This window comes from Brassica napus, unplaced genomic scaffold, assembly GCF_020379485.1.
Source record: "Brassica napus cultivar Da-Ae unplaced genomic scaffold, Da-Ae ScsIHWf_528;HRSCAF=793, whole genome shotgun sequence".
NCBI lineage: Eukaryota > Viridiplantae > Streptophyta > Magnoliopsida > Brassicales > Brassicaceae > Brassica > Brassica napus.
Window position 1 is genome coordinate 227862 of NW_026016596.1, and position 20576 is coordinate 248437.

General features: G+C 36.0%; 4 protein-coding genes and 1 pseudogene across 6 annotated transcripts; 1 reads left to right on the forward strand and 4 right to left on the reverse strand.

The window, feature by feature from the left end:
* On the forward strand, positions 1-2341 carry LOC106451897 (ceramide synthase LOH2-like). Of its 3 annotated transcripts, none has more exons than XR_002664587.2 (7): positions 1-318; positions 541-755; positions 846-1001; positions 1235-1420; positions 1516-1694; positions 1816-1995; positions 2089-2341. XR_002664587.2 is itself a non-coding variant. In XM_048774758.1 (7 exons), the coding sequence occupies exons 2-7, from the start codon at positions 184-186 to the stop codon at positions 1833-1835; spliced, it is 891 nt and encodes a 296-aa protein (XP_048630715.1). In that variant the 5' UTR covers positions 8-60; positions 143-183; the 3' UTR covers positions 1836-2138. The 3 variants fall into 3 exon arrangements, 2 of the variants coding, with proteins under 2 accessions (XP_022575305.1, XP_048630715.1); XM_048774758.1 differs by having other exon boundaries at positions 8-60; positions 143-318; positions 1816-2138; XM_022719584.2 differs by having other exon boundaries at positions 1816-2138.
* Positions 2273-3579, reverse strand: LOC106417221 (annotated as a pseudogene).
* On the reverse strand, positions 2273-4946 carry LOC111212547 (RNA polymerase II C-terminal domain phosphatase-like 5). Its single transcript, XM_048774757.1, has one exon. It carries the CDS (start codon positions 4872-4874, stop codon positions 3966-3968), a length of 909 nt encoding a protein of 302 aa, XP_048630714.1. The 5' UTR covers positions 4875-4946; the 3' UTR covers positions 2273-3965.
* Positions 4947-14037: 9091 nt separating this feature from the next.
* Positions 14038-16515, reverse strand: BNAA05G20930D. The gene is made up of 7 exons (XM_048774759.1): positions 15932-16515; positions 15555-15641; positions 15237-15464; positions 14934-15098; positions 14799-14852; positions 14570-14716; positions 14038-14488 (listed from the first exon to the last, which is right to left on the reverse strand). Exons 1-7 carry the CDS (start codon positions 16088-16090, stop codon positions 14099-14101), a joined length of 1230 nt encoding a protein of 409 aa, XP_048630716.1. The 5' UTR covers positions 16091-16515; the 3' UTR covers positions 14038-14098.
* A 3121-nt stretch (positions 16516-19636) lies between these two features.
* Positions 19637-20447, reverse strand: LOC125604354 (3-oxoacyl-[acyl-carrier-protein] synthase II, chloroplastic-like). Its single transcript, XM_048774760.1, has 2 exons — positions 20112-20447; positions 19637-20038 (listed from the first exon to the last, which is right to left on the reverse strand). The coding sequence occupies exons 1-2, from the start codon at positions 20250-20252 to the stop codon at positions 19883-19885; spliced, it is 297 nt and encodes a 98-aa protein (XP_048630717.1). The 5' UTR covers positions 20253-20447; the 3' UTR covers positions 19637-19882.
* Between the last annotated feature and the right edge of the window lie 129 nt (positions 20448-20576).

The window sequence follows — 20576 nt, forward strand, 5'->3', positions numbered from 1 at the left end:
GCAAAACATTTACACCTGTCGCTCACTTCTAGGAAGACTCATAAAAGAAGAAGAAGAGAGGTGATGACTCAAAGAAGAAGAATACAATACTCAAATTCATATATTCTTTCTCATTGATACGATTAATTCTTCTCTTTTTAAGTGCAAGATTTGATTCTTTTTTTTTGCTGGGAGTCTCTGGACATGGAATCGTTATATTCTAGCGGCGGGGTAAGGAATCTTGAAGCGTCGACTGCGGCGTGGAATTTCCAGATAGCAGTCTATTTCGCCTTCGGATTCTTCTTCTTGAGACTTTTCCTCGATAGATTCGTCTTTGAAGTAAGTAAATAAATAAAAGACTCTCTCTAAATTCTCCGATTTTTTTTTAAATGTTTTTTTTTTCTTTTGCAACTTTGGATTGTGTAAGCAAATTGATATTCATTAGATAATGAGCACTTTGGTTTTAGTTGATTCATGCATCTTGCAAAAAGCTAGGAGAATTGCCAATTGACAGTCTAAGAATTTGATCATATCAATATGTCACATATTGTCTTTTAACAGAGGATAGCTGTATGGCTTTTGAGCACCGCTTCTTCTGCGCCTATTAAAATGAACGATGCTTCTACTCGGGCTAAGCTCGTCAAGTGCAAAGAGTCTCTGTGGAAGCTCTTGTTTTACGGTGCTTGTGACATATTCGTCCTCAAAGTCCTTTTTCACGAGCCATGGGCCACAGATGTCAAACTCTACTTTCACAGTTGGCCTAATCAAGAGTTGAAGTCAGTTACTTTTCTTCTGCTTTCACTTTTTAAGCTATACTTTATATGGTGGAAGTAACCTAATTTTACTCTCTTTTTTTTGTTCGTTAGGCTTCCGATAAAGCTTTACTATATGTGCCAGTGCGGTTTCTATATGTATGCTGTTGCTGCCTTGCTTGCATGGGAGACAAGACGAAAAGATTTTTCTGTTATGATGTCTCACCATGTCGTTACCATCATCCTCCTTGTCTACTCCTACTTAACGGGGTAATTAATTATATTTGCATATGGATGCTTACCTTAAGTATATTTGCTAAGTTACAAGTCCATTCATGATAATAATAATAATAAAAGATTTGTCATTTGACAAGATTATTATGTGAGACAATATTCAACTTTTTGACTGGGATATTAGATATATATATAGTGAATTATAGAGCAAGCAACCAAGAAGCTCAGGAAACTATTTATTTATTTATTTATTTTGGTTTCTTGTGCAGCTTTTTCAGAATTGGAGCAATCATCATAGCCCTTCATGATGCAAGCGACGTGTTTATGGAAACTGCTAAAATTTGCAAGTACTCTGAAAAGGAATTTGGAGCGAGTGTGGGTTTTTCACTCTTTGCTCTCTCTTGGCTACTACTTAGGTTGATTTACTTTCCATTTTGGATCATCAGGGCCACTAGGTATTCCCACTCTTTATTCTTACCTCCTATATATAACTTTATTTATTTTTGTCAATGCTTTATCTGACATTCTCACCTTTTTTGTTTGGTTAAAGCATTGAACTCCTGGCTCATGTGGATATGACATCAGCTGAAGGCACCATCATGTACTATTCCTTCAACACACTGTTACTGACGCTTCTTGTTTTCCACATATATTGGTGGTATCTCATCTGCGCAATGATTGCAAGACTACTTAAAAACAGAGGACAAGTGGGAGAAGACATAAGATCCGGTACGGTTTCTGTAACTTTGTTTAAACCCGGTTTTGAAAGTTATGTGGGCTGTGTAGTGTGGAGGAACCATTAGAGTTGTTTTTTAAAAGAATTTTGTTTGTTTATTCTTGACAATGGCAGATTCAGAGGATGATGAATAGGCTTTGCAAGCATGACAGATACGGAACATGTTTCCACTTCTCCAACCAAAACCCTTTTGCTGCCGATGACTTTGTTCTCAGTATCAGCACCTTTACCGATTAGAGTTGGAGGTTAAAAAAGAAGAAGAAAGGTTATAGTTTTTTTTCCAGTTTTGTATTGGTGAGTATATGTCTACATTAATTAGACTGCAGATTCTCTTTGAAAAATATAAGGAAAAACAGACACTCAGGTTTCTTGTGTTGTTCTATGCAGTGTATAAAACAATGTGCAAGCCACTTTGTAAATGCAAATATGGTTTTCTATTCCATTGCATTTTTAATGGAGCTCCTTTTAGAAATGATGCCAGAGAATGTCTTCTCTGCATGTTATGTGCATGTTCTCAGTTATACACCTCTTATCTGCCTCATGTCCCATTGACACAGAAGCCTTACTGTCATGTAATAACCTTACCTATGTCCTTTCTTTCTTTTTTCCTTACAAAAGAGTATTTTGACACAACAGTAAAAACACTATAACAAAACAAAGACGCAAAAAGAAAAGGAAAACGTGACAATACAAAACAAAGAATAACAGATAAAAAAAAAACAGTCTTTACATCACACTCCCATCACATTGTCAACTGCGTACAACCAAGCACCGTACCACGACACTTAGTCACCGGAGCAACCTTCCTCCACACCGGACGATCACTCCCAACAGTCAAAACATCAACCTCCAACATCTGCTTAATATCCCAATTATCCCTATCAGGCCCAATCACCCCTCCCACAAGCAAAACCTCACCACTCAAACTCGCCATCGCCATACCAATCCTCGGCTTAAACTCCGACGCAGACGCAACCATCTTCCACGTCTCATCATCATCCTCTTCATTATACACCACTCCATGACTCAACACATAACTCACACCCTCAACAACAGCCATCGGACCTTGAGGCCAACCATACTCTCTCACATCCCATCCCAACTTAACACTCTCAAGAACCTGCACCGTCGTCGATAACCCTTTATGCAACACATGAACCTTCCCTTTCACGACCAAACCGGAACACGCGGAGTTATGAGTCCTGTGGAGATCAGGGATCGAACTCCACACATCACTCTCAGGATCATAAACCTCAGCTCCCGAAATCGATTTTCGACACGTGGTGAATCCTCCAGCGACAAAAATCTTCCCTTCGAGAACGCAACACGCGAACATAGAGCGAGGAACGAGCATCGGCGCTCGTGGCCCCCATCGTCTCTTCACAAAGTCGTAGCACCACACCTCGTCTGTAGCGAAGGTACCGTCGTGATCGCCGGCTAGCGGATACGAAGAGCTTTCCGGAGGTTGCGACGGCTCCGAAGTGGGCGAGGTGGCGGATTGGGATGGGAGGAGAGGGAGAGTATATGCTCAGGCCTCTTTTTTTGCCTTTGTCTATATGATTGGTTGTACATTTAAGCTAATAAGATCAACCTTTATTGAAGAACATGACGGATGCTAATATGCTATGTTTGTAAAATAAATTATGTAGCGTTATTGTTATTTTTTGAGTTTTGAGTTTATTATCAACTAGACAAAAGGTCTACCTTGGTCTGCCAATTAATACTGATAAATGTTTGCTAATTAATGAAATTGAAGTGAATCCCAAACCCATAGCATCTCCATATATCCTGAAACGTCATAAAGAAGAAACATAGGCATCCTTGTCGTTTTGTTGTAAGAGTGTCGCAGAGATTGTTATTCGATTCAAAGTATGCCATAGCTTCTAATCTTTTTGGGCTGTATAAAGTAAGTAAGTACAATGCTTTGTAGTTCACTTTGGTTTGACGATATTATTACTAAGAGATGATAGAATAATACAAAATAGATAGTGAAATGCTAACATTCACCTCACTTATGTAATATGCTTTTAATGTTTTCTAGTCAAAATAACATTGTAAATATACTTTATACTTCTTACACATGAACCAGATCACACAAGCTTTTGATCGATGCTTAAATGAATTTACATAAGTATAAGACTTTTTTGGAAGTCACTATCATATGGAAATATACTTTAAAGTTTTGTTCTTCAAAATAAATAACTTTTCAAAGGTACTTAACACTTCTTCTTATATATGAAACTTCAAATGCTTATATAAAGTTTCTACATAGTAAAAGATTCTTTGTCGACACGATTGAAATTTATCTCTTGTAGTAACAACCTCACATCCTTTGACTCCAATTCCTTTTCTTCTGTCACTCTGAAGAATGCACTGTGAACTTCTTTGAGTAGCTTCAAAACATTGGCCAACCCACCCTCCTTCTCGCTCTCGTCAGTCTTCTCCTCAGAGTATGGTTTTGAGTGTTGGCTGTTGCTCATTCTCCTGAAATAGTTGTATTTGCTAATTACAATCAAGTTACTCTGGTAATCGGGCCATACATCACGTGTATCATCCACAATCAACGTTCCACGTTCATGAGCCAAAGCCAAATCAAGCGTCTTCACATCAGGACTCTCGTCCCTTGTTATCACCCTGTCCCCGAAATAGATTTTCTTCGGATCAATCACGTCCAAGATTAGCATAGTGTAATCGCGAATACCCTTTGTGTAAACAGACATTGTGAACATCTTGTTGGCTTCTTCCAAGAAACCGCAAACAAAAGGCCGTAGCTTCGTCAAAGATACCACGGGATCATCGCCTCCAGTTGTCCACTCCCACAGATCGTGCCTTGTAATAGAAGCCGCTTCTTTGATCAGATACTTCTCTGCTTCGGTGAGGCGTAGAAGAGGAGTGGTGTGGAGAAGCGTGTGGTCCAAGTCAAGTACTAAGTGAAGTTCTCTGCTTCTCTGCTTCGTTGCAGCTACAGCCTCGTGGCTTAGCTGTAAACCGTCGGAAAGATAATCGAACACTCCGCCTTGGTCTTTGTGAACAGTTGATTTGCAGGTGGTGCATTCTCCGTAACGAAGGAACCAGTGACCACATCTACTAGAAGAAGAAGACTCGTTGGTGACCGGTTCGATCCTCTGCTTTTTGGCTCTCTGTTCCAGAGAAAGATTATTAACAACAGACATTGTTTCTCTGATGGACTGATTTAAAACTTCTAAGTATATAATATAATTAGAGAACTGATCAACTAAAGTCCCTAAGAAATCGAGTAATTAAGAAAACCCTAATCTGATCAGAAACCTGAAGAGATGGTTTTGTAGTTCGTTCTAAACCAAGAAATTATCTGTGTTTTCCCTTTTCTTTGGGTAAACCTTAATGTACACTATATTTTCATCTATAATTTACGTTAAAATAGAGTCATTTATATCTATATTATTAAAGTTGAAGTACACATTGAGATTATTTGGCAATATAGATAATAGTTTAAAAAATAGTATTGTTTGGAAACATGGATAGCAATAAGTTAGAAAAAAAAATTATGGGCTTATGCTACTAAGAAATTGGAAGTCCATTACATTATATTAAAAAGTAATGGGTCTATATTACTTAATATATATATATATATATATATATTTAAATCAAAATAATAATTTAAAATTGATTTATATCAAAAATTCATTCAAAAATATACATATATTGAAAATTTGATTTTTAATAACATATTTTCTACTAACTATTATAAAAACAAATTCAATATATATAAGAAAAATATAATACAAAGCCCAATTTCAAACACCAACTTAATAATGGTTTTTATATTTCACATTAAATTTTAAAATATAATTTATGTGATTATTTATATGATTGTACGTATAAATATTATTAATTATAAAAAAAAACTTATTTGATGGTACGTATAAAATACGATGAATTATATGATAACACTGTTTTGTAACCTATGATGACACATATAGGATATATATATAATAGTGATTAGGGGTGAGCGTTCAAATTCGTTTTAGGGTATTTTTGGGATTTCGTGTTCATTTCAGATCTTTGAGGATTTAGTTTGGATTTGGATAACCAATTTAAATAGGTTTGATTTAAATATTTGGATAGATGATTAATAATTATTTAAGTATTTTTGGAGTTTTGAGTATATTTTAACTATTTAAGATATTTACGTTTGATTATTTGTATATATTTTCAAGCATTTAAGCGAACTTAAAAGTATCATATATATTCTGGATATTTTTATATATATTAAATCTAAAAAAAATTAATATATTTAAGTATATAAATCTATTTTGGATACCCAAAATACTTCGGGTCGGATCAGATTAGATTTCAGTTCTTCAAATACCAAAATTTTGAATAATTTGGATATTTAATCAATTCTGGTTCGGATTTAGTACTACTTATTCGGACTGTGATCGGTTCAATTTTTTGAATTCGAGTTTTATGTCCAACCCTAAATAATGACATAAAAATCAAATAGCATCATATTAAAAAAAATACACCCGCACAGGGGTGCGGGTCAAAATCTAGTATAGAGTAATACCATTAACGAAAAAATCCTACACCACTCAACTTTAATTCCTAAGTCTAGACTAATTAACTCTATAGTTATAAAAAAAGTTTATCTCTTTAAAAATAAGGGTAAAAGTGGTTAAACTAAACATAAAAAATGATTTTATATATGAAAGTGGTATGTTTGGCAATTTTCCTTTATTAAAACATAAACCTACCCTTGGACCCACCTTTTTGTAAGTATTTTAATTAAATACACCATTATATTTTATAGTTAAATTTATTCTTCTAATTATGGTAACATTATAATACTAAATGTATTTCCAAACAACACAATAACTAATCTTGTGTTCAAACAAAATAAAGTATTATGTCCTACATTTTTAATAACTTCTTAGTTATTTTCTTTTAAACTATTTGATCAAAAGCTATATTTGATAAGAAGTTGAAAATTAGTATAAATATTTTTAGGATTTAGGTATTAAATTAATAGATTATTTTGTTTGTATTTTCATAAATAAAAAAAATTGCATTCCTTTAAATTTAATAAATATTAGATTCTTGTTTTTAAATTGTTTTTTTATTCTTAACCATATATAATTATATATGCGAGATTATGTTTGGTTTAAGTTGACATCAAATATTTTTGTACAAATAAAATGTTAGAGAAAATAAATTAACATTAAATAAGTTTTATAGTTAAAAATTAATTAAAAAAAAGTATATATCACAAATTTAACCAAACAAATTACAGATAGTTTATTAAAATTTTCGTGATGCGTAATAAAACGGATTAAAGTAATTAAAAATTTAAGTAATATTTAAAATAATTATTTAATTTAAATATAATATAATATAATTATATGATTTTAAAATATAGTAAAATAAAAATGTTAAAACATTACTTATCAAAAATGTTAAAATCTATTGATATTGTAAATTATATTTTGTTAAAAAATATTCTTGTGCCTTTAATAGCCTCTGCTGCTGCTTTTGTAACCAGAGACGTCATGTCCTCAAACGACCCAAAACCCTTCAAGGAACTGTTTTGAAAGTCTCATGTTTTGTGTTTTGTCTTGGAACAATTTTAATACTGTAAAGTTTTGATCTTTTAAGAATCCAAAGCCCTTCCATATCTGTATTGTGATCTCTATATGAGCAAATTAATCGTTCTGCTTAGTTGGTCTACCGCAGAAAGTGTCAATCTTTAGTTGCTAAGTTTCTGTGTGTGTTTAAAGATATGCAAGGAGTGCTTCTATGAGGTTTTTGAGGAGGAGATTAATCAAGTTATTGTGAAGAATGGTTTATTCAAATCCGGTGAAACGTGTTGCTATTGGTGCCTCTGGTGGCAAAGGTAATCTCTTTAAAATTGTTTTCCAATTCCTCTGTTTTGATTCATGCTTAGTTGTAGGTAAGAAGCGCAAAGATCTTTCTTTTTTTGAACACGACGCAAAGATCTTTCATTTGTGCAGATTCTAACTTATACAAAACTGCAGGCTAAGGGAGATTCTAGACATCATAAAATCTGGTGAAGACTTCAGAATAGCAACTACTACAAAGATGCTTGAGCAAGGGACGTGTGAGCGGTGTGGTTATATATCTAGCCAGTTGAGGAAGTTGCAAGAAAAGACACTCTCTCTTATCACATCAAGGCAGATTGTAATGTTTGCTTGTTTGGATTACACAATGAAATGCAGAAATGGTGTAAAGCTTGTGTTTTGTTAGATGGACTCAACCGTGGTTTGCCTAAGATGGGTATCCGAAGAGCGAGAGGAGGCGTAAATGGTGATCATAAGAAGGAAACAGAGAAGCCTGCATCTGCTGCAATATCTATAAAGAGAAAACAATGTGGATCTCTTGATTTTTAAGTTCAGAAGAGAGAGCTATGAAACTCATATAAGTCAAGATGATTGACTATATAGAAAGTTTGAAATATTGGTAACATTATCGGATCTTACCTTTAAAACTTTTTTTTGCTCAGACTCTCTCTGACACACTTCCCAATGCACTCTGTTTGGAACGTCCCTGGCCGCACTTCCGGCGAGAATCCACCGGCGTTTGCTTCTGGCGAACCTCCTCCCATCCTTCCCCCTGACCCTCCTGACCCAGCCTCCCCTCTCTCCCCTGTGAACTTCCCTTCCCTAACTGCTGCAACCACCAAAACTGCCTCCTCCGGACCATCCCGTAAGGGAACTCGCAAGGATTCTAAGCAACTACCCTTTTTCTCTTCAGAGAAGAAGCAGGATGATACTACTGGCTCTAAAACCACTTCTATGGAAATTGAGCAAGAAAACTCCTCTTCAACAACTACTGTACCTATTTCAGAATCCAGATCTGAGATTGCTACAGTTGAATCAGAAACAAACCCAAACTTAACTTTCACTATTCTTCCTCCAAAACCCTCCTCCCCCATCCAAACAAACCAAGCCACATCCTCCACACCTCCTCTCAACCCTCCTCCTCTATTACCTGTTCCTCCGCAAAACCCCTCGACAGCTACTGAACCAGAGCATTCCTCGGCTCAATACCAGACCCTTGCTGAAAAGCTGCGAGCTGCAGAAGACAAAACATTAAGACGCCTTGCCCCTACCACCATAGCTCCCTCTGGCCGCCCAAGAGTTGTTATTCCTGATTCTGTTTTCAAAAAAGGAGCAGATTTACATAAGGATTTCATCATCTGTTACTTCAATGGAAAGTCTCCACCATACAATCAAATACAAAGTGTATTTAACTATATGTGGGGAAAGGGCAAGAGACTAGAGATCCATAACAACCCTTTAAATCATTCAGCCATAGTGAGAATACAGAGTGAATACCTTAGAAACAAGATCTTGGAGAAAAATATATGGTATGTGGGAGACTCAATGTTCCACACTGCCCAATGGAACTCTGATCACTCCATGACTACCCCTCCGTTGAAAGCAATCAAGATCTGGGCTCATCTTACGGGTGTTCCGCTTGATCTTCGCCATGAGGAAGGATTAAGCTGGGTGGCGGGGCTTGTTGGAGAACCAAAAGAGACGGATGACTTCACCAAAAACCTTGTGAGCCTAACTCTCTCTCACGTCAAAGTAGAGGTCGACCTAACAGCTCCCTTGCCCCCTGTGGTTGAATTCGAGAGGGAGAGTGGAGAAGTTGTTGAAGTCACAGTTCACTACCCTTGGGTCCCTCCAACTTGCTCCCATTGTCACGAACTTGGTCACATAGTGCGTAACTGCCTCACCTACACTCCCCCTGCTCCTGAAACAAAAAAAACCTCCCTCTCAGACCATAATCAAACCCTTCCCACCAAAGACAAACCTCATAAATCCCCTCAAAAAAACCCTCATAATACCATTACTCCTCAAACCAACTTTACCCCTTCCAAAGCCTCTAGAAAATACCAGAAAAAGAACCCTCCCACGCCATTTGTTCCTGTCTTAGAACCTACTACTCCCTCTGTCAAAACCTCATCCTCAAACTCTACTACCCCTTCAGCCTCTCATGGTTTCTCATCTCCTTCTCTACCCCCTGATCTTCCTTTAACCATTGTTAACTCAAACCATTTCACCTCTCCTGATCAAATGCCTCGACCTTCTCTGAAACGCTCGAGATCCTCCCCGACATTGTCCCCTCCAACTTCAACAACCGCCAATCCTTTCTCTGTTCTTCAGAATCCTCCTATACCCTCTTTTGAAACCCTCTTACCACCCATGATCTTTAAACCTCCCCCTTCACCCAACCTATCCGACAACAAGCAAAATCTTATTTCTTTTGGTTCACTAGGAGCTCCTCTGCCCGAGGGTGCTCTTAACCCTTCTCAATGAGTGTAAAGCTCTTTTTTTGGAATGTCCGTGGCCTAAATGACCCGGGCAAGCATAAACCTTTTGCGGATTGGCTTAGTAGTCAAAAACCCCTTTTTGGTGCCCTATTAGAAACTCATATTAAAGAACCCTTTCTAAACCCAACCCTATCTAAAATCTGCCCTGGGTGGAAGTTCTATTCAAACCACTCAGCTGACCCAGATGGCCGAATTATTTTGATCTGGAAATACCCCTTGGATGTTCAAATACTTTTCCAAACCAGTCAGCTTATTACCTGTTCCATTACCCTCCCTAACCAAGCCCCAATATACTACACTGCTATATACGCCTCTAACCTTGCTGACGAGCGATTGGAACTTTGGCATGATCTCCTTCAAAATCATTCATCACTCGACTTAGATTCCAGAAATTGGGTTGTTGGAGGGGACCTGAACCAGATTCTATTCCCCTTTGAACACTCAAATCCAGAAGTTAACTTTACAGACAATCTCATGTATCAGCTTCAAGACTGCTTCCTCCAAGCTGGTCTGTTTGACCTGCGCTACCTTGGGCCGTGCCACACATGGACGAATAATCATCCTGAGGGCCCTATAGCAAAGAAGCTAGATCGTCTCCTGGTCAACAACACCACTATCTCATCCTACCCTCATGCTGTCGCAACCTTTCTTCCCCCTGAAATATCCGACCATACACCCTGTCTATTAAACCTTGCCCTTTTCCTCCCAAAAGCTGGAACCTACCCTTACAAATTTCAAAATTACCTTACCAAACACCCTGGTTTCGCTCAGTTGATCAAAGAAGCCTGGATTCTTGCTGGAAGTGTATGCCAAACGTTGTCTCAGTTGTGCTGGAAGTTGAAACAAATAAAAAGTGACTTAAAGAAAATCAACAGAGAAAATTACTCAAAAATACAGGAGAGAGTTGCAGAAACTCACAGTTTGCTTCAACTTGTGCAGGTACAAGCTTTGCAGGACCCAAGCTCCACCAATTTTCAATCAGAGAGAGAACTTCACCAGAAATGGAACTTCTTGAGAGAAATTGAAGAACTATATTTTAGGCAAAAATCTAGAATAAACTGGTTGAAGGAAGGGGATTTCAACACAACCTTCTTCCATAGGATATGTCAGGTCAGATCAAGTTATAATGCGATCCGAGCATTCCTTGCTAGCTCGGGAGTTTGGATCACAGATCCTATGGAGATGAGTAATCTTGCAGTGTCTCATTTTCAATCAGTCTTGGGCCCGACATACTCTGCTCCTATCGTTTTATCTCCTCAGGAATGGTTCCAAAGCTTGCTCAACTACACGGTCTCTCCTGCACAAAGAACACAGATGCTGTCAGTTCCTACAAGTGAAGAAATTAAAAAGATGATGTTCAAGCTAAATCCAAATAAGGCACCAGGACCAGATGGTCTCACTTCTGGGTTCTTCAAGGCGGCATGGGACACGGTGGGGGATGAAGTTGTAAACTGTATCTCACATTTCTTCAGTTCGGGGTTCTTACCCTCCTCGACAAATGCCACAATCCTCACTTTGGTGCCTAAGTTCCCTGGTGCATCGGAAGTAACAGATTTCAGGCCAATCTCTTGTCTCAACACCATCTACAAAGTCATCTCAAGGTTACTGGTTAGGAGACTGAAACCGCTTCTTACTTCTCTAATCCTACCTAACCAAACAGCATTCGTTCAAGGGAGACTTCTACTGGAGAATACGATCCTAGCAAGTGAGTTAATAAACGGCTACCACAAGAACAAGGGTTCAAAAAAGATTACCATCAAGGTTGATATAGCAAAGGCTTTCGATACTCTGTCGTGGGACTTTTTGTTCTCCTGTCTCTACGGCTTGGGTCTTCCAGATCACTTTGTCCACTGGTTGAGATCATGTATCTGCACAACAAGCTTCATGGTGGGTTACAACGGTACAGTGAATGGGTACTTTAAAGGAACTAGAGGACTCAGGCAAGGGGACCCACTATCCCCCTATCTCTTTGTCATTGCCATGAACTGTCTGTCCCATATGCTAAATGCTGTAGCTGCTCAGTCAAGGTTTAAGTATCACACAAACTGCAAAAAGATTAAACTGACGCACCTTTCGTTTGCTGATGATCTGTTAATATTCATCGAGGGAAATATAGAGTCAGTCCAGTGTGTTCTCCAGGTGCTAAAACAGTTTGAGGAGCGCTCAGGACTAGCTGTAAGCATGCAGAAAACCAGTTTCTTCGCATCAGGACTGACTGATGATGAGATTAATACGATCCAAGCGTCTACAGGGATGGCTTGTGGAAACCTACCTTTTAGATATCTCGGAGTGCCAATGAATTCTAGGAAACTCTCTCTCGCTAGCTGTGAGCCTCTGTTGCATCAAATCAAGACTCGCTTCTCCTCCTGGTCAACAAAAACACTATCATTCTCTGGAAGATTGATGCTCATAAAGACAGTGATCTCAGGGATTACAACATTCTGGTGCTCCTCTTTTGTTCTCCCGAAGGGATGTGTGGCAAAGATTAACTCAATGTGCAGTGCTTTCTTGTGGAAAGGGAATCTCGAAGGTCACCACTCGGTGAGGATTGCATGGGAAACGGTTGTAAAAACGAAGGAGCAAGGTGGACTTGGGGTAAAGGATCTCCAGACATGGAACAAAGCGTGTTGCTTGAGACTGATTTGGCTCCTATTCTTCAGGCCAGACTCAGTTTGGGTCTCCTGGTTCAAGGAAGTAATACTCAAAGGATCAGTCAGTAACTTTTGGACCACAAACCCTTCACAAAACTTTTCTTGGCTAGCAAACAAACTGTTAAAATTAAAGAATGAGGCTTACTCTTTGATTCATCTTCGGATTCAAAATGGAGAGAAAGCCAGATTCTGGATTGATAATTGGAGCCCTTTTGGGAGACTGCAGGACTACTTGGAAGGAGGAAGAAGTCGACTAGGAATTCCAAAAGATGCTACTTTGGCATCGCTGCATCATGATGGAGCTTGGCGGCTTCCTGCAGCAAGAACAGACCGTCAATTGCAAGTTCTCTCCTACATCACCACGGTCCAGTTCACAGATGAGCCGGACATCTATGAGTGGGAGATTAAAGGCAAGCGGAATGAGAAATTCAGTACGGGGGAGGTGTATCATTACCTGTGTGGAGAGGTTGGTGAAGTCTCTTGGTGGCCTGCAGTCTGGACCTCAAGAAGTATTCCACGGCAGAGCTTCCATGTGTGGCTCGTAGTGCAAAACAGACTCCCAACTCGAGACCGGTTGATTGGCTGGGGTATACAGGTACCATCACTATGTCTCCTCTGCAACTCAACTGATGAATCGCGAGACCACTTGTACTGGGACTGTGACTTTGCGTTCGAGATTTGGAAACTTGTCGCGGGAAGGTGTAGACTTACGCCTGATCGAACATGGGAGAGCTCTCTAAACCAAATGCTGTCTCTACCACCACCAAGTACTACTCGATCTCTGATTCTCCTTGGATGGCAAGCTTCAATCTACTGGTTATGGAACGAACGCAATCAACGGCTCCATACAAATCGGTTTCGTTCAATAGACTGCATCTTCTCCATAATAGATCATCAGATACGGAATAGGATCCAAAGCTTTAGAAGCACAAACCCTAAAAAAGCTTCTGCAATGATGCAACTGTGGATTCGTTGACTGAAGACACCAGCACCGTAGCTCTCCGACTTCTCCGTTTCCTCGATCGTCCAACACCATTCCCTCATCTCTTTCTTATTTCTACTGGGCTAAGAGCTTCATGGGCTTAGTCATTTACTTGGGTTAGTTGGATTATTAAAATATGAGTTTCTATGGGTTAGGCTCACTCACTAATGCCTCATGGGCATTTGTAAACATTTTTATCTTTTTGCAATTTATATTAAGAATGCCAGTTACAAAAAAAAAAAAAGTTTGAAATACCCTTGTTGTACAAGTTATGTCTTCAGGAAAATTTTGGTTTTTTTTTTGTTTTGTTTTTTTTTTTGCAATGTTCAAGACATTATTAGAAGTTAATTAGGCCTTGTCTAAAAGACTAGCGAATTTATTTTATATATTTTACATTTATATAAAATATTTTAGTTTTGGCTTAATCTAGGTTCGTGGACACTGAGGATTGCGACCAGGTCCACCATAGAAAAAGTAAGTTCCCCACCTCTGGCTAGAGCCAACCATAAGGTTATAGCATTCAGGACGAGTCACAGTAGTTTCAAGATGTTGTGGAGAGGGTGTGATCGGATAGTTAGATGTATCAATGTACTCTAAGCTATTGAAATAAGCCGCCTTCCTAAACCCTTTCTCTGCAAAATGGCCACTCCCCATTTGCGTCAGCGTGTGTGTTCCTTGGCCTCTAGTGTAATATACAATCTCTCCTCCCCATACGATCTTTCGTGCCGACACTGCTAGCTTGGGGACTATAAAGCTTGGCCAGTACCCTATAAGGTATGTCTCAAACTTCAACCACCAAAGTCCAGTTTCTTGATCCTAACATGTGTTTCAACTTAATCAAGAAATGACCCTCTTTGTGAAAATGCTAGTTAATATCTCTTAGAGATAAAAGTTTACCTTCTCAATAGTTAGAAGGAAGTCGTATTGTTCACCGTTGTAAGTTGAGAAAATGTTGAGAGCTGCACCGAGGGAGATGTGTCTGCTTACTTGAACAAAGCCTGGACAGTCAAGATTGTAACATCCTGTTTCTTGGTATGTATCGCCCTAAGTGTTTTGGTGGAAAATTTTTAGTATACAATGTATATATCCAAGGAAATTAATTGATAAGAAAAATGTGAAAACTTACCGTCCAATAGGCGAAAAGTCTTGGGTTCTTGTCACCATACAAAGCATGCAAGATCTTTTATAAAGACCAAAAAATGAAGTTAGAACTATTAGGATAACAAAATGAAGTGTGACCTAAAAATGGAATAGTGGTTACCTGCCAACCAGACTCCAAAGTGTTCAAACCAGTGTCCCAATCTCCATTGACGACCCATGTTTGAGCTAAACTAAACTCTCTCGTCCGTAGAACATTTGGTTTCCATATACTTATACGACTCTTGCTGCCATGGAACTGACCATAGTCCACGTACACACACGTATGCTACAATTGAATTTGGTTCAAAAATAATATTGTTCAATCTCAATGTATATATTCAATACTTCTCTAAAAATTGGAGCCTATTGAAATATGTCTATCCTTAAATTCTTTTTATATTTGAGCCGGCCAGTGTATACCAACCTCATGAACTTCCTCGGTCTGAACGCCGTCAGTGTGATAAATAGTTGGTGGTGGACTCTTTCTTCCATAGTTTTTGATGGAGCCCGATCTTATAAGATCATCTCTTGTTGTTCTTCTGATGGGAATAGTGTTCTCAGGACATTCACCTTTTGTTCGCCACAATTGGTGTATAATGTATGTCTTATTACCTCCTGTTTTGTCCCTTATCCAGTTACTTTTTGGCCTCATCTTTTAAAGAAAAACGGTGTAACACGTGAAATGTTAAGACTATAATATCAACTTTTAATGAGAAAATAAATATAAAACTGTATTAGCAACCTGAATGGTGTGGCTTTTGAATAAAGGATGATCAAAAGCTGGTTGGTCGTAGATCCATACACAGTCAATTATATCTCCATCTGGACTCTAAAGAAATCAATGCAAGAAGTTAAAAGCAATTAGTCAAAATAATCTTAAAACTATTTTTCTGTACCCTTATCTAAGTTTTAGTGAACCTCAAAAATATTTAAAAGATCAATCCAACCAATAGTTCAATAGTAGTACTAGTTACTGCAGGGTATAAAGAGACAAAAAATGAAACAAAACTAACTTTTCCACAGAAACTTACCAATCAGAAACAAAACAAAACTACTAAGACGTAATATAAAAGAAAACAAAGGGAATAGAAAATTAGATGTAAATGTTTTTGTCAATACATGGATGGATTTAATGGCTGGTTTGTTGAGTTGTTTCAACCGTAGTTTTATTTCCTGCTCATGGAGATCGGAAAGTTTGCTCTTTCCCGGAAAAGTTCCAACTACGATTGGTATGATCATACCGAGAATTAAGAAAACCATGATCTGATTAAGCATCATTCGATAGGAGGGTTGCGACTAATATTGAAGTATTAGTGTGTCTTAAGCATTTGAAAACAATTTTGGACATAATTGGATTGGTATATATAATAATTTGTAAGAAGTAACATTAATAACCCTTTTTCTATATGAAAACAACACTAATCAATCTTTGGTATTGTAAAATAAACTTTTGCCAGTAATCTAAATGATTTAATAGTCTTGTTAAATATAATTCAAAGTACAAATTATAAGTTTTTGTCAATAATCTAAATTTAATTTTACTATGGAAAACTACTATTTATCTTATTATGAAATTCACCCATTAAAATCTAAATCAATCATATAAACTAAGATAGTATCGATAAATCCATAATATCATAAATCACTAGAAATTACACGATAAAAATATTAATTGTACAAAAAAAAATATAAATGAAAATGTTAACTATTTTCTAAAATATTTATGCTGACTTTTGAAAATAAAATACAAGAAATATAACAAAATCTACATATAAAAATCATTGAAAAATTATATAAATTTCCTGGTTAAAAAAAAGCTTACCAAACTAACAAATTATAAAAGTAAACAAGTATATATAGTTTTTTGACCAAAAAGTATATATATTTTAAAATCATTTAAAACATATAAAGAGCACTCAGAAGTAAATCAAACCATAAATAAAATTAATTTGACAGAAAAGTCTATAAAAACCATAAAAGAACAATATTTCTTCCAATATATTTTAGCATTGAATGAAATACACTCTCTTACAAAAGAACAATTAAACGTATGTTAACTTATTAATTTCTTAGAAAAGCAAACCCAATATTAGCTAAACGTAATACATAATTTCTATATAAATATAAGTAAAAAAATAGCTAATTGCAAGTCATACTAGATGTTTCTCGAAACTGTATTGTAAAATGTTGTCTCATTTTGGTAGATAAATGAATGCAAAGTGCAGTTACAAAAAATAATATAAATATAAAATAGTTATAGTAAACGATCATGAATATTGTATACTAGAAATATGTGAAAATATTAATTATCTCTCTATATATATGTATATAGTTTCATATAAAAGTATAGGTACATGAATCTTACAAAAGTATATGTACATAATATTTGGTGCCAACATGGTTGGAAGACCATCTATTAGAATACTAAATGAAAATTTTCAGGAACAAATCTTGCTCATTTACTAAATCACTTAAAAACTCTAAAATTAGGAAAAAACCACTTTGACCAAAAACTTTAATACACATAATAAATAAATAAACAATTTTGGGTCCAATTAATTAAAAATATTATGTTGCAGGATTGAAAGAGATGGAAATATTGTAAATAGTTGATGAGATATATGCAAAGTAAACATTGTTTATAATTTATTGTACTATAAAAAACTTATTTCTCAAACATTGTTATAATGTAGTACTATATATTATCCTATCAACATCTTAGTAGATATATATAGTAACCCCTTTCTCAAAAAATAAAATCTTAGTAGATATATGTTTGTACGATTTTTTTTTCTTAATTTATAGGAGTTAATTCCTCATATTTTTTATAAACTAAGAAAATAGATAATTTCTAGTGGTTACATTTGCAACGAAAATGAAAACTGACTCATGACTTAAACTTAAACATCATCACAACGCGTCATGACTCAAAAATCAATGATAATTCATTCATGACTCAAACATCATCAGAGCAAGCAAGATTCTCTTGTTGTACAAAGACTTAGCCTCACGTTGCCAATTTCTTTCCTTTCATGTGCATCTAGTCATAATGCGTTGCGTCCATATATCCATGTGTATATATGGATTCTATTTCCACTCAATATGTCTAATTAGTATTTTTTGGTAAAGTAAAAAACAAGTCTATTTTTGGGTAAAGTCAATTATGGCTACTTTACTTTCTGATATTACGAATATTCGTTGTGGGGGTTATTTGGCGAGCTTTGTCATGTAATGCTCCAGTTAGGGTTTACATTGTGATGTATTAGCTCTGAAGATTTCAGGTTGATTTTTAGTTGATTTTCTGCTATGCATGTATATATTATTAGAAAATAAAATGTTAAGGTTTTACAAATTGCATTCGTATTTGCTTACCGTGTTGTATTGCTCCACTTTATTATTCTGATTGTGACTTAGGACACGACTGGTGTAACCGCATCGTTTGCGGATGCGGCTGTGAACGTTTGCGGATGATTGTAATTTTAAGTTTTATTAAGAGATTTATACAACTGGTACATCGTTTAAAAATTAGTGTGTTTATGGAATACTTTTTAATGGTTAACTACCAAACGCAGCAGTAGTTAAATAAATAAATTAATAATATTTACCTTTTATATGATTATAAAAATGCAAAAATTAAATTATTATAATAAATATAAAATTATATTTATAAAATTATACTATTGTTTTTTAAAAAATTATAGAAATATTATTTTTTCAAAGTTTTGTAATATAAATTAAAAATATATATTAGTATATCTTTATTTAAATATTAAATTTTAACTAAATATTTTTATATTTATATAGTTTAAAGAAAATATATTTTATCCTCCGGCAATCGTAAATGCTAGCTGCAACTAATTTTTAAATTTTAGAAATTCAGGGTGATTTATAGCGATTTATAGCATTTTTTGATTGTTGCAAAACTCCAACAACAACTATTAACTGCAAAAACTGTGTTTGCAGATGATAGCGGAGAAACCTGTCATGTCATTGGTTGTGAGTTTGAACGAGTCCCTATTATGATCTTATACTTAAAAGAAGTCTCCTTACTTTAATCGAATCATATAGACCCGAGTATACTGACCGGTATGAAGTCATGGCCTGTATCAAGATTTAAGGAAATCTAAATATAAGAATTTGAAGTTTTTAATTAAAAACAAAAATCAAAAACGTTTTCTATTGTTCTTTAATAAAGGCACACAGCCTTTTAAGTATCAGAATACCTTAGAATGTGTTCAATTACTAGGAAGTTTAATATTTACTTCTTTATTAATTTTAATTAAAAATGTTCCTCACTTATCCTATTTTTCTATTCTGAACACAAAAAAATGGTCTATCACCGATGCAGCATCAAGGAACTTCAAGATCCTGAGCGTGTGCTCTGACTCGAAGATTCTAATGGATTGTATCAACACACAAGGTCGCTGCCTGGAGGTCCAGGGTGTTCTCAATGACATCTCTGCTCTATGTGCACACTTTGAATCTATCTCTTTTCATTTTATTTCCCGTTCCTTTAATACTGAGGCTGATTCTCTGGCAAAGATAAGCCTACAGGATCTTGTAAGTCGCATTCATGCGAACTAAACTCTGTTTCTTGACTTATTAATGCATGGTTTGTTCAAAAAAAAAAAAAAATATTAAAAAGACTTTTTGTTTGTTAAGAGCAACTCCAATGGTGTTACCCACCATTGGAGTCCTTAACAATAGAATAATGTCTTTTTTTTTTTGAATAGTTAATGACTCTAATCATAATTGTGAGTCCAATGGTGTTATCCATTATGGAGTTCTTAGAATTTTTTTTTTTTGAATTGAATCTTAAAAATTAAAAATTATTAAATTTGTACAACATTTAAATTTAAAATTTTCATTTATCCTAAACCCGAACTAATTCCGTATTGCCAGCACATTAAGGACTTGGTCCTTAGAGCATGATTATCCATTGTCCTTAGTTTTAAGTCCTTAGAGTTTTTTATTGTTATTTTTAGATTAGGACATTGTTAAGGACTTTTTGTAAAAATGGTGATTACTGGTGGGACTTTTAGTTGTCTCTTAGTAAATTAATTGTTGAGTTCATGACACAAACTTGTATGACAAGTAATAAAAAGATCCTAAGACAAATTTATAGAAAGCATAGCAGAACCCATGTTTGTTGTGGCGAAAGGTACACAGAAAGGATTCATCTTCTTGTAAGAGATCTTCAGCGCTTACAATAGCATCATTGAAGACCTGTATCACTACCAGATTGTTAGAGATGCAACGATTAGCAAATAATTCCCCAATCTTTGGCTTCAGAGTGTACCTTCATGCCACCCATTGCAGAGCCAATCAAAACTCCACATTTGGCTTTGTTAAACTCAGCCATTACTTCATCAGAAGTTACACCACCATCAGCCAAAGCTTTCTTACCAGCAGTGAGAAGATAGAGCATGAACTTGTCCATCCGTTTGGAAAGCTTTGGAGCAACCCATCCTTCAGTTGAGAATGATTTGATCTCTCCAGCAATTCTCTTATCAAAGGTAAAAAGGAAAGATATTTAAGTACATGGAGACACCCAAAGCTTCCAAGAAAGCCTGATATAATAATATTTGCTTATTACCGTAGGAAACTCGGAACAATCAAAATTCTCAATCTGGCTACCCAAGTCCTCCCACTGAAATACAAGTTTGAATTCAAATTAAAAGTGTGAAACTTTAAGTTCATAAAACATTAACACAGCTCTCTACCATTGCCAAATCTCAAAAAAAAATAAAATCATTTTCATTGA

Coding starts and splice junctions, on each gene's coding strand:
- LOC106451897 (XM_022719584.2), top strand. CDS start 184: ATGGAATCGTTATATTCTAGCGGCGGGGTAAGGAATCTTGAAGCGTCG. Junction 1,002..1,234: donor GTCTACTCCTACTTAACGGG/GTAATTAATTAT, acceptor TTTCTTGTGCAG/CTTTTTCAGAATTGGAGCAA. Junction 1,421..1,515: donor TGGATCATCAGGGCCACTAG/GTATTCCCACTC, acceptor GTTTGGTTAAAG/CATTGAACTCCTGGCTCATG.
- LOC125604354 (XM_048774760.1), bottom strand. CDS start 20,252: ATGGACAAGTTCATGCTCTATCTTCTCACTGCTGGTAAGAAAGCTTTG. Junction 20,039..20,111: donor CTGCAATGGGTGGCATGAAG/GTACACTCTGAA, acceptor GTAGTGATACAG/GTCTTCAATGATGCTATTGT.
- LOC111212547 (XM_048774757.1), bottom strand. CDS start 4,874: ATGTCTGTTGTTAATAATCTTTCTCTGGAACAGAGAGCCAAAAAGCAG.
- BNAA05G20930D (XM_048774759.1), bottom strand. CDS start 16,090: ATGATGCTTAATCAGATCATGGTTTTCTTAATTCTCGGTATGATCATA. Junction 15,642..15,931: donor CAGCCATTAAATCCATCCAT/GTATTGACAAAA, acceptor TGATTTCTTTAG/AGTCCAGATGGAGATATAAT. Junction 14,853..14,933: donor CTTTGGAGTCTGGTTGGCAG/GTAACCACTATT, acceptor TCTTTATAAAAG/ATCTTGCATGCTTTGTATGG.